Raw genomic sequence first — 14478 nt, forward strand, 5'->3', positions numbered from 1 at the left:
AAAGCCATCTTTTTGAATTTTTAATTTGGATACAAGTGCATATATACAATCTCAAAGTACACATAAATACTTATCATAGAAAAACTGTTGGAAATGGTTATCGTGCGACATAAATTCAAGGCCTCTTTGGACTGCCGCCGGGCATCGGACGCTATGTTTGACCGGCCATCAGCTCTCTCATCACGTAGGGGTAATACTGTCGTGAGGATAAGCCAAATGACTTTATTTCACACCATGTAAACGGTTTCCTCCATAAAATGTACCTTTGCGTTTCGGTGTGCTTGAATTAAATACCATTCTTCAAAATTATCTATCATTTATATTAAACAAGCATAATACCATTGTTTACTTTTACATGTAATGAACATATACATGGACGGTTTGGTCCGCGAGTGAACTGTATGAAGGGCCGTTCGGGTCATAATTCATTTTGTTACACGTACGCTAGAGGTACGCGTAACAGTACATTCACGTACCCTAGAGGTATACGTAACACTTTGTTCACGTACCCTAGAGTTACGCGTTACTATTTGTTCACGTACCCTAGAGGTACACGTAACTGTTTGCTCTTTCTTATGGGGTTTTTTAACGACCTTGACTGGCTATAAAGCCATCGCACGGTCGGTGATTTGCTGTTTGCTCACGTATGCGGAATTACCTTTATGCCCTCAGCACAATGAACTCGTCTGCTGGAGAATACTAGTTAACCAATTAAATCAGGCCTTTTTTACAACATTTTAATTACTTGATTAAAGTTTTAAAAGTCGGTTAAAATTATTGATTTAAACCTATATTTATATTAAACATTAATTTTGGCAACAGGTTGTGTACATGGAAAACAGTATTCTTCGTTTTGTTGTTTGTTGTTGCCAAATTTCAAGCAGTTTTTACAGAGTTATCTCCCTTATCTAATACACATCCTTTAGGGATATAATTAATTTCCTTCCGTTATAATTTTAGATATCTGCATTCATTTCATAGAGATTTTTTCCTGGTGAATACTTATACTTTTCCTGACACAAAAAACATTTATTCTTCTGTTGCAAGTAGTTTGGGGTGGGGGATAATGAAATGATGTTGACACAGGTAATCCACTTTTTTATTCAGGGAAAGGGATGACAGGTTTTCTGTTGCGGTTAGCTGCACGAGCAAACAGTTACGCGTACCTCCAGGGTACGTAAACAAACTTATACGCGCACCTCTAGGGACGTGAACAAATAGTTACGTGCACCTCTAGGGTACGGTGAACAAAGTGTTACGTGTACCTCTAGGGTACGTGAATACAGTGTTACGTGTACCTCTAGGGTACGCGAACGACCTGTTACGTGTACCTCTAGGGTACGTGAACGACCTGTTACGCGTAACTCTAACGTACGTGTAACAAAATGAATTATGACCCGAACGGCCCTTCATAGAACTGTGACTACGTGTTCTTTTTAACCAGTTCATTGTGAATGTCTGTTACTTTATCTTTAACAAAGACAAAGTGATTTTAATAGTTACATCTATTTGGCAATAGCCTCTGAGACATAATTGCGCAAGGTTGCTTTCATTGGACCTTTTATAGTTTTACGAAAAATCTGCATGTTGTGCGTTGTGATATTTGAGCTCACCTTGGACGCAGATTGATTTGATCTTTTGCGATCACTTGGCGTCCATCGTCGTCGTCAACTTTTTCAAAAATCTTCCGTCCTCTGAAACCACCAAACTTAGCAACAATCATCCTTAGGGTATCTGGTTTATAAATAGGTCAGTATGTCCGCTAGGAAAAAAACATGGCTTAAAACAGATAATACAGGACTAAGTATATACGGCCTTCAATAACCAGCAAACCTCATACCGTAAAATAAGTAAGCTTTAAAGGCCCCTGATACAGCTAAACATAAATTAATAAAGCATAGAAAACTATTAACCTGATTTAAGCTAATCACATTAGCACATAATCTCACACGTGCCTGTCCTGTTTTTAGATAGGAGGGGCATTATTCTTTGTATACAGAAAACAAACTTGAAAGCAACGCAAAACTTGCATATAATTCGTATATATATAGGAGTTAGATTTGATATATATCATTTCAGATTATGCATGTTTATTGTAAAATTCAACTTAAACGCGTCTCTTGAAGAAGAAAGTTATGCCGGGATAGTAATAAGAAAATATTGAAGGCTCATGAAAATAGTATTCAACTTGATAGAAATCGACACGCTGTATAAAAAAATGAAGGCAACATGTATTAATGAATATTAGATACGTGCGAATGTTTGAGCTATTAAATATATGCATTTCTTGAGAAGCTCTTATTGATTGCTCAGTGTAGATGTTAAATGACGGGAGATGAAGCGATATAGCAGATGTGCTTCTTGTTGCAAGTATTCCATCAATAACTATTCATTGCTTTACTTGCAATAGTAACACTTTACCTTCGTGTGATTACAGAAAATCGTGAGGAATGGTTTGAAATTCTGTAAAGGAGAGGCAAAACTAGCAGAAGAAAGGATAAATATCACATTTCTAACAAATATCATTTGAAAAGGGCAATTTAAAATTAAATTTGAGTACCAATAAACTTTCTAACCGTGTTTCAAATGTTTAGCTACAAAGTGGCGTCCATAGTATATAGTTAGTCCTCAAATTTGAGAAAATGGTGGGTTAAAAGAGTCTCAAAACCTGGATTTATAGCTAAACCACCCACTTGTATAATTATATATGCTGTATGACAGTTGTTTATATATAGCATGTATAGTTCCGTCATATTGACATAATTGTGTGAGCAACCAAAACAGATTTGGTTTACAATCCCCAAAAACATAAAAATAAATCTGATAAAAACGCCAACAACAAAAATGGTTGATAGTACAATATAGTAAAACCAAATTGCATATATACACTTTCCCGCATAGAGTACAAATTAAGTAAAATAAGCCTGATTACAAGCCGGGCCAGTATGCAAAATGAAAACAACCGGCACTATAAAACCTCGTGCGATTTAGATAATTGCACATCTCAATCTATATATACCCACACCAGAAACACCCATAGCCAAAATCCCGAAAGCTGAATGTGCAAATACCGAGCCAAGTCAAGATGCATACTACCAAAATGAACATAATAGTATACATATATGTACAGACAAATAAAGGGAAAATAGTAAATATATAGTGTTACAGTAGTGTAATTTGAAACAAATAATCGATATGTGAGGGGGGGGGGGGGGGGGGGGGGGGGTAGGACCTTTATCGGGACTCCGGGATAGGGTGTTCAGTTTAAGCTCGGGATTTCGGGATTGATGCTTTCGGGATCCGGGAATCTTTTTTCGAATTTCGGGATGTCGGGATTTAAATTTTTTTAAATTCGGAACCTAGGGATTCCATGTTTTTAAGCCCGGGATTTCGGGATCAGGACCACCCCCCCCCCCCCCCCCCCCCCCCCCCCATATGTCTCTTGCGTTCCAGTACAAAGTAATAATAGACTACCTAAATCGTCAATAATAAGTACACAGTGTGATTAGCTACATTCATTGTTATGATTCTTATAGTTATAACGTGAGGGTACCCGGCCAAATTGCACCTATTTTGACAGTTTTTTCACCTACGTTTATTTATGATCCAGACAAAAGTTTCCATTCTGTGTTTATTTTGAAGATATATCCTTATTTACTATATGATTCCACCAATTTAATTTTGAATCCATATTGAATCATAGAAAAATGGGTTTGAACAGACCTCCAAACGATCCATGATTCTGTAATGAGGAGTACCCAAATTGCATCCATGCTTAAATTCACATCCTTATAAATCGAATAACAGATGTTTTGTTTTATTTCTTTAAATATTTAGAAAAATTTGACATTAATCCATGCTTACTATTCATTATTTAAGAAATGGATGCTTTTAACATATTTTTTTTGCTCATTTTTAAAAGATGACTTTTTGTGGACGTCGCATGGCGACGTTTCCGTAGATTTTACTTTTTCTAGTTAATACTTCATCTGTTGATATATACTGTGAACGTTTTGTGTATATTTAAATAATTTAATTTTGGATGTAACGCGTCTGCTGATTGGCTGACGTTGTTTTGTTTATCAGCTCATAGACATAATTTAGTCATGTGACCGTGACGTCATCAACGTTTTTTCATTGTTTACTCCGGTTTAAAATGGAAATTATAAGAAATAACTGTAATATTTTATCTGTCTATTCGAAATAACATAAAAAATGTGATGCACACTTTAAAATAACCCGCTACGCGGGTTATTCAGTGTGCATCACATTTTTGATGTTATTTCTTCATAGACAGAAAAAATATTACAGTTATTCCTTAAATAAATTTACCTATGTTGAAAGGCGTACATAATGTCAAATCATAAAAATACAAATTGTTTAGTCTCGAAGAAAACTTGTAAGATTTCCGCTGCTATTTTTGATAAATAGGTGCAATTTGGGTACTCGGTGCAATTTGGGTACTGTGACGTTATATGTCTCTGATGAAATGAAGTTTTTCTCTCTATTTTGACTGGGACTAATACTAATTGTCCCAGATTTTGAGTAATGGAAAGTGTCGAAATTGTATGTACACGAAAAACGTCATTCTGGAATCGGGACATAAAATGTTAGTTATCCTCTTCCCAGTTCTCTGAAACCTTTTCTGTTTTGGAGAAAATATGCAGCTATTTTTCTTTTGATCTTTTATGAAATGAACTATAGGTTACAATTTGCTGTCAGAAATTACAAAACAAAATGGCGGATGAATCTGAGAAAATAAGTGTAGGTGAGAAAAGTTTTCAAGAACAACGAAAAGTTGATAAACAGTTTCAAAAATAATTTTCTACACATTAATTTGCATCACATGATATTGGCATACTAATTTGTTTATGTTCGACAAACTTCTGACATCATTCTATTCCTTTTGTTTACCTTTATTTCATCTTCAGCTACAATTTACAAACTGACAAGTAATGCATCAAACTCGTCAATGGTTTCTTATTTAGCACATAACAATTTCAAAGTAATGTTTAGCCTTAATTGATATTTGAAAAATTATGCGACAAGAATAAATGTTCTATGGGACCATGGCAGCGCTAATTAACTAGCAATCGTCAAATTTATCCATTGGCACTTTATTTCAGTAATGCACTCAGTTTCTGCTTTAAAATTCAGCATAAAAGTACTTTCATTTTCTTTTTCTTTGTTTTTGTACTATACATTTTGGTTTAAACTATATACAGGGTAGGTTTTATTTGAGGCGGATTCAGGATTTTGAAAAAGGGGGCCCAGAGGCCTTTAACCCTCTTGCTGCCAAAGGGACATTTATGGCTTCTACACACAAATCTTGTTGATTGTGTAGAACGTCAAAGGTTCATGGTAACGTCACAATACTGAGGGGCACTGACAACGTCTTTTGACGGCGCCAAAAGGACGATTTTGGCGGGAATGAAGCAAATTGATTAAAATGCATTATTTGTATACTTAAAACGGATGTTAAACAATGATACAGGATCATAAGCTTGTTAGTACTATAATACCAATTTATTTAACATGTTTACTAATTATATAGTTCGTCATTTTCATGTAAAATGTTGCATACTTTCGAGAAATTTGTTAAACGTTTTTTTCATACATCTTTCAATCAGAATATCTCATATAATAATCGCATTCCTAATAAATAATCATAGAAAAGGTAACTGTTATACTTGATTACGCGAAATATTAATATTCACAATACACGCTTTATTTAAGAGAACTGGAAAATTTCTTTAGGGCTCAAATGCCGCGATTGAATTCTCAGTGAAGATTTTTTTTTTGTAAAAGTACACAAATGTTACCCGATATACTTGTATTGCCATACAATATTTCAATACATTTTATACCCGTTTCATCATTGAAGCACTAATCTAAAAATATGTTAAATTAGTAGGTGACCCAATGATTTCTTTTCCTATCCTACATATCATCCTTTCCCAGTGGCAACCTCAATTTTCAGCCATTCATCACAGATCTTTTACTTTGTAGGACCCACTGAGCAACAGATTTATTGGACATTAAATTTCAGACATCCTTAATATTGCATGAATTACTTGCCACTGAACATTGAGAAGAGAACAATTTATCAATCAACAGATTTTAAAAGATATTTCGTGTATGCCAATTACAGTGTGTACTTCATCATAGAAAATGTTAATGAATTATTGATTCAGGTTCACTTGTCATGCTTACAGACAATAGAAATTAATTTTAGAGAATTTCTTCCCTCGTTTTTCTGTTGTTTTTTTTTAATTCGTATTTTCAAACATTTCTCTAAAATTTTGAGGAATAAGTGGTCAACAAAATAATAATAAACATGATTAAAAAATAAACAAAATGAATATGGATAGTTATATCTATAAAAATTATTTTCTCGCCTACCGAAACAAGGCTTGGAATGAAAATTTTAATCTGACACGTTTGATACGTTACAACAAGAAGTAGTTCATAGAATCGGCTGCTCGGAGTTTTTATTTATTTTTATTTGTACACGCATTGTTTTTGTTTTTATTTTTATTGGGGGCCGTTGTTTTGTTTATATGATTATTTGAGAGATTTTTTTACGGTATTTATCAATTATAACAAGGTTTACTAAGCTAATCGGATAACAAGGATAAATATATTTTAGTATTTTAGAGGTGGTTAAGAATCAGTTATGCATTTCACTTGACAAAGATAAAAAAAAAAAGCACTTATAAAGCTAGTAGCAATTAATGGGTATATTATTTTCATTTTTTTTAAAGACAAGAAAGATAAAAAAAAACTACATTTCAAGGTTAAAAGTTGTATTTTTAAATAATATTGTATTAAAAACATCGTTTATAACAATCTTAGAGCAATAGTTTTCATAAAATTACTTTTACATCGCTCTTCATAATTACGGCTACATTGACGCGGGAAAAATTATGGACGGCGGGAAAGCGCTGTTCTACAGAGAGGCACAAGTTTTGCAACGTCACAGATATGAAACGTCAAGATGCTTTTGGCGCGACAAAGCAAGAAAAAAACTCGGCAGCAAGAGGGTTAACTAGACGTCTGGATTGGAACGGGTAAAAAAGTTTTCAATTACCATAAATTTAGCTCCATAAGGGGGTCACAGGCACCCTGCCCCCTAAATCTGGTTCGGGGGAGGGGGTGTCACTGGTTTAAATCCGCCTCGGGGAGGGGGTGTCACTGGTTGACACCGTCCTGAGGTTAGCAAAAATGGTGCGGAATATATCTTCATAATTTAAACATGTTAAAGGGGCATCAGCTGTCATATTTATGTTTGTAATTTGACTCAAATTCTCATATTATTTGATTTATAACTTCAAATAATAAACATTACTGAAATTATATGATGATGATGACATGCATTGTACATGTATGTTTAAAACAGCCAGGGAAAAAACTTAACGGTCGCCCAGTCGCCCATGGCCACCAGAAATTGACCTGGGCGATCTTTATATTCAGTTGTGGTAGCCCAGGTGGCGAATTGAAAACAAAGTACATCGTCAGACGGAAATCCGCTGTTTACCGTGGCTCCAAGTGCCGGCTACTTCACTGACAAAAATATAAATTTAAAAAGAAAAAAAAATCTTTTTAAAATGTATACAGGCAAATGTCGAGAGTCGTATTGTCGCAAAGTCGTGTTTGCGATAAACAAGGATGTAAAATCAGTGTTTACCTTTGACTAAATATAGTTCCTGTTAATTCAGGTCACTGATTGGTCGTCTATTTAAAGTCCGGAAAGTATCGTATGTTTGCAAGGATAACAAGAGAGACGTTCTGATGGTCATTTACAATATGAAGCGATCAAATACCCTTTTCGGCTTTGGCTTCAAGAAAGCGAAGAAATTCAGAGAAGATGACAATAGCATGTAATGAAATAATATCGTCAAATAAAAGAACGTATAATATATAATGTTGTTAAGAATCTGGAAAACAGTACCTTTTGTAGTTCCCTTTTCAAAGCCCACGTGGTGTCCAGAGAATGAAGGTCAAAAACGAGTGAGAATATTGTCGACCACAAATAAATAACATTAGCATGATTAGATCAAAATGATTTTAGTTTCCTACTTACTGAACAGTTTACAAAAAAGAGAAAATAGAGGAGATATCAATTTTTTGACAATGCTTTTGAAATACTTGTACAAGTCGAGAAAAAAGGGGGGTCATTTGTTTACAAATGTACGTAGTTACGCAAAATAAATCGATTAAGATATTTAATAAATTAGATTATGAAAGAAATAAAATTAAATATTTCATCGATCATCTACATGTATTTAAGGACAGAGAATTCTTTAGTTGTCTTTAAAAGATATTAAAAAAAAAACTTGTACACAGAGTATGAAGATTCCCATTTTGTAAATGATTTTTTTTTATTAAATTTGATTGAAGTCAACAACAAAAATAAGACAAAATTTACTTTTTCCCAAGCATCTAAATCACCTCCAGGTATGCTCAGAATGCAGGGTTTTGAGTCTAAAATTTCAAAATGTTCATGGGGGGGGCATGCCCCCAAACCCCCCTAGCAAGTTCAGCCCGCTTTGCGGGCTTCACCAGTGACACTCATAGTGAAATAAAGTGGGCTACTAACTTTTTGTCTGGGCTAACTGATTTTCAAGTCTAGTAGCCCAGCTGGCTACTGGCCTTACAAAGTTAAGTTTCACCCCTGACAGCTGAGCAATAATGTTGGGAACTTTTTTTTTAATAACAAAAAAGCATACCAATAATATTGTAAGTAAGCTGAAAAATATATTAATTTCATATATATTTATGTCTTGTTAGATATTTTTTATGCCCCTGCCTCTGAAGAGGGGGCATTAAGTGTTACCCTTGTCTGTCTGTATGAACGTACCAAAATTTGTTTCCGTTCTTTAACTTAAGTTTGCCTCAATCAAATATTATAAAACTTATACACAATGCTTATTACCACAAAACACAGATCGAGTTTGAATTTGGGTGGCGTCACTTTTACTGTTCTAGAGTTGTGCCCCTTTACAAATGGAAAAATTGCTGAATTTTTCGTTTCCATTCTCGAACTTTTAGTTTGCCTCAACCAAATGTTATGAAACTTATACACAATGCTTAATACCATAAAACACAGATCAAGTTCAAATTTGGGTGGCTTCAATTTTACAGGTGAGGTCTTTAGTTATGTCCCTTTATAATGTATATAAGAGGGGGCATCATCTGTGTCCATTGGACACATTCTCCATTTATTTTCTTTTTTAACCCCGACTGACCTACCTGACTTTATCACATAAAAAAATCTGTAAACCAACAAATTAAAAAATCCTGGCCTTACAGCAGGGTGTTACAAAATTTGATGGAAAAGGTTTATGCTGCAGAATATTTCAACAAAAACAGGCTGGGTGTCAGGAAAACGTTACAAGGCATCACGCTTACTCAGAGCTAGACATCATTTCTAAACACTATTTTTTTTAACACTATGTACATGTATATAGATGTTATTGTGTTGTTGTGTTGCCGTCTCATTGACATATACCCCATCTTGTAATAAAAGACTATCTATGGTTCAGAAAATGAGAGGGAGTTTCTCAGCTACAATATTATTTAAGGGTGATAGTGTTGAGACATGATGTAGCCGAGAAACTTCTTTAGATCAAATATGTCTATTTATCGCTATTTTTCTAGGCAAGATTAACAAAAATAGACAGGTGTCTAGCTACAAATGTATGAGTTCTCCCAAGTTGATAAAAAATTTCTCGTAAATATTCAGTGATAGCTATCAAAGATCTTCAATCAATGCCAGATTAGGGAAATAACAAACAATAAGATGTAAAGGATTGTTAGATACAGTCACAGAAATAATTATGAATATAATGTGTGTTTTCAGCCGTGTATCACCTTCACTGGTGATCTAATGGATGGATCTGTCGTAGAGTTTTTTGTTCTTCCCTCACCGGGATTCGAACTCATACTATTGAAATATCGAGACAACACCACATGCACTGTGTCCAGCACTCTAGACCACTCCGCCACCTAGACTGAACTAAAAATTCAGCTTTTGGTGGCCTAGTGTTACCTTTCCTCGTCAGTAGAATCTAGAGTTGTAACACAGTACATGATATATTAGGCATGATGATGGAATTGATTGCAGATTAGCTAAATTATCTATTGTAAAGGATCGTATGATGCAGTCACAGAAATAATTATTTTGATAAGTACATCTAAACAAGTGACAACTCTACGACAGATCCATCCATTGGATCACCAGTGAAGGTGATACATGGCTGAAAACACATATTACATTATAACTACTCTAAATATCAGCACAACAATGTTAAATCTGCAAATTTGTGGAAGCAAATTTTTGTTCTTCCCTTGCCGGGATTGGAACTCATGCTATTGAGATATCGAGACAACACCGCCTGCACTGTGTCCAGCGCTCTAGACCACTCTGCCACCTAGACTGAACTAAAAATTCAGCTTTCGGTGGCCTAGTGTTACCTTTCCTCGTCAGTAGAATCTAGAGTTGTAACATATATATATATATATAAATATATAACAAGGATATGAACAGTTTTTTCATTAATTGATTAAATAATTGTAAACATCTGCTTTTCAGTATAGAATTACACATGTAAAATAATCAACAGAGGTAGTAATTGATTGAAATGAAATTGACAAATCAGACACACCTACTCATTCTTGTGAATTAGCTTGTAATTAACGCTTGATTCTAAATTTGGATTGAAAACATATTTTCATGCCCCGCCGTAGCACAGGGGGCATTAAGTTTTACCCTTGTCCGTACGTATGTATTTCCGTACGTCCCAAAGTTGGTTTCCGTTCTCTAACTTAAGTTTGCCTCAACCAAATGTTATGAAACTTATACACAATGCTTATTACCACAAAACACAGATCAAGTTTGAATTTTGGTGGTGTCACTTTAACCGTTCTAGAGTTATGCCCCTTTACAAATGGAAAAATTGCTGAATTTTTCGTTTCTGTTATCCAACTTAAGTTAGCCTCAACCAAATGTTATGAAACTTATACACAATACTTATTACCACAAAACACAGATCAAGTTTGAATTTTGGTGGTGTCACTTATACTGTTCTAGAGTTATGCCCCTTTACAAACGGAAATATTGCATAATTTTTTCACTTCTGTTCTCTAACTTAAGTTTGCCTCAACCAAATGTTATGAAACTTATACACAATACTTATTACCACAAAACTCAGATCAAGTACACATTTGGGTAGTGTCACTTTTACCATTCTTCAGTTATGTCCCTTTATAACTTTATATGATATGCAAGCGGGAGCATCATCTGTGTCCCATGGTCACATTCCCCGTTTATTTTAAGTGTCTTGAAAAACTGGTTTCACAATGTTTATATACTGTTCCTACTTTTGATTGGTTCTCTGCTTATATTTGACTCCGCCCAAAGGAAGGTAGTACCTTAGCTTATAATGATTTCATGGTTCAATTAGCAAGTAAGCTAACCAAATACTACCTTTACCTACACACTCAAGTCAATGTGCTGTAAGGTTGTTTCAAAATACTATTTAGTGTTATCCAAAAGCTTGCTCTATGATTGAGACATTATTTTCTTCAATACTATCAGAATTTGCTGGATTTTGCTAGTTTGAAAATGGTGTTTTTGCAGAACTAACACACGCACCCCTACAGCATTTTGTACAACAGTTTAATAATTATTGCAATACATGTTCAAGTAAGACATACATTTTAATCTTGTACTCTATTTCTTTTTATTGCAGCATGGATTTATAGATTATAGCTATGTGTACTTATTTACGTAGATACATCTGTTGTTTCCTAGTGATGTCTAATGGAGGTTTACTACCTGAGGACATGTGAATGGATGTTAATTAATCAATAGAATTATTAATAGAAACATGGAAGAGAAATCATCATCAGGACAGTGTTCAGCCAGTGATGATGATGAGGAGCAAATAAACCCATCAATATCACCAAAGATTTCACGTCCAAAATTGCCAGAGTTTATTGGCAATGAGCGGGTTTGTCCTGGCCATCATGGCAGATCTAAAACAGATCCTGGTCAAGGGGCAGAAATTAAAGCTCTCATTGATAAAACAATGGAAGATATCAAAGAACTACAGCAAGTTGACTTCAAAAAAACATACAGTCGACCTAAAACTTTTCCCAAGGCTAAATCCCAATCAACACATGTATCTCCATTTACATCTCCCATACCCTCACCTTCAGTTGAAGAAAACCCATTGCTAAACAGAAACAGAAGTCGCAGCCTTAAAGTTCTCACAGATATTCTTAAAAGTGGTCGTATGGGAGTGGAACAGCAACGGAGTAATCCCACAGAGGATGGTGCTAAATCTATCAGTGATAGTCAGTTGTTATCAGGAAAGATGAAAGAGTGTGATAGACGGTCAAGTTCTGATGGTCTTCTAGGATCTCCTGGTAAGATAATCGTAACGGAGGATCAACAACAGTCTCAGGCAATTAGAAAAGGGTGGATCCATGGCAGGAAAAGTGACAGTAAAAGTCCTGCTTTGTCTGATGATGAAGGGTTAGATTCTGAAGGTGAACAAAAACAAATAGGACATACAGATACGAATTCTCGCTTTTTAATGTTACATAAAATAGGTGCTCCAAAACGAAGACCTGCTTATGCAGGTTTAATGCAAATTCATAAACCACTGCCAGAACCATGTAAAAGTGATGAACCAAGTTATAAACGTTTACAACGTGTAGAATTACGACCCATCAGTAGCAATGGTCGTAAAACCTCTAATTCTAGGCATATTACTCACCCCCCTAATACAAAGACTACATTCCCCTTGGAACAGGGTGCTGTAGATACAAATGGTTTTGGTTCATTATCTCATTCTTATGAAGCTCCACCAACAACATCGTTTGATTTGGAGTCTCAGCCTAGTGACATATCATTAGCTGACAGTCAGTTAGGCCAGAGTCTTGTCAGTGAAGATGTCAGTATTAATAGTGAAATTATTGCTTTGGAAAAACCAAGAAATGGTCGTGGATCAAAACCCAAATCCAAAAGTGATCCTATAGGCAGCAAGTCTATAGACAATGCTGATATACCTGGTGTTCTAAAACCCTCTCACAGTTCTCCACATTTAGCTAAGCAAGATACAAAGGAGGAGGAGGAGGAGATTGTGTTAAATGAAAGTCAGCATACAGATCTGATAACAGACCTTGATAACGATAATAGTCATGTACCATTACAAACATCTCAGTCTTTTGATGAATCCTTCAACAAACCTCCATTATATGTATCTAGTTTTACATTTGAGGATTCTACTCCTACAGATAACTCTCCTCAGTATCTCACTCTTCCTAATACAAACAAGAAAAATATTGCTAGAAGTGTCAGTTCAGCAAGTGTGTTACAAAGGGAAAGAAAATATTTAGACAGAGAGAATAGTCTTAGGAAGCACAGTATAGCCAGCAGTGAATGTAATCCAGTGTCACTGTTTCCACCAAGTATTATAGATGTTCAGTCTACCAGTATGCCAACTTTGTGCAAGAAAGAAAACAAGGTAAGGCCATTCATATATTCTGTAGGTATACTACACATATATATGTGCTTTTTGTTATGAACTACTCTTGCTATTTGCTATGCAGACTCTAATGCAAAGTACTATTGGTTGTGATTTTTCTCTGTGATGCTGGTTATTATGAAAGATTCACTCTGAATTATCTCAGCATATTACATGTATTATGACAACAATTACCATGGTAAGTTTTTTTCACTGAAAATAAAGCAAAATCGAAAAATATAAAATTTATACTTTATACCAAAACTGACTACCAAAATTTTGCTGTGTTTTTCAGAAATTTTGGGGCAAAATGGGTTTCAGTGAAAGCATTATCTATATTGCTTCATCTTTCTTAACCTGTTCTAAGGTTGAACATCAAAATTCTCATGATTTTTAAAACATGTTTGGTATGCAATTTTATAGTCATTGGCATTTCTCATTTCCATGAAGGTTATTTGGTCCTAAGCCTTCAGTCATGGTTCAAAGACTTTGAATGTTTTGTTAAAAGTTTTGCCATTTTAATTTCAACATTTTCATTATACTATCAAAATTGCGAAAAGGTGAGACATTTCTCTGTGTCAACAGTTTATTAACAAATTGTTATATAAATGTTTCATATTTTAGATTATTTCTAAATGTGGTTCAATTAGCTAAATTGTCTTTAAAAAACCAAGAAATTTGAGACTGCATGAACCTTGTTGTCAACAATCATAAAATAACCTCGTGATTGGAACAATTGATGAAATTATGCTTGTACTATTCATGAAAATTTTAATTTTGTGCTAAGAATGCAGGTTTGTCAGAAATAAAAATTTTGAATATTTTGATCTGATTTCATTTCATTTCAGTCACATTTCGGGCTGATGAGTAACAAGCTGGTCACGGCTAATGTTAGGTTTTGAGTTGTGTACTTCTCGTTGTTATAAGGTTAGGTTGATTCTAA

The 14478-nt window shown here is 34.7% G+C and overlaps 1 protein-coding gene across 2 annotated transcripts in view; it reads left to right on the forward strand.

Annotated features, from left to right (window-relative positions):
* The first annotated feature begins 4726 nt into the window (after positions 1–4726).
* LOC127716468 (rho guanine nucleotide exchange factor 17-like) overlaps positions 4727–14478 on the forward strand; it is a 114743-nt gene continuing 104991 nt past the window's right edge. The window contains exons 1-2 of one of the 2 annotated variants that reach the window (XM_052222689.1): positions 4727–4764; positions 11754–13535. In XM_052222689.1, coding sequence (XP_052078649.1) covers positions 11892–13535 — 1644 coding nt within the window. In that variant the 5' untranslated portion in view covers positions 4727–4764; positions 11754–11891. Of the gene's footprint in view, positions 4769–11753; positions 13536–14478 lie in introns of both variants that reach the window. The other variant, XM_052222688.1, reaches the window with a different exon arrangement.

The sequence above is a fragment of the Mytilus californianus genome, unplaced genomic scaffold (genome assembly GCF_021869535.1).
Source record: "Mytilus californianus isolate M0D057914Y unplaced genomic scaffold, xbMytCali1.0.p SCAF_9, whole genome shotgun sequence".
NCBI classification, from domain to species: Eukaryota; Metazoa; Mollusca; class Bivalvia; order Mytilida; family Mytilidae; genus Mytilus; species Mytilus californianus.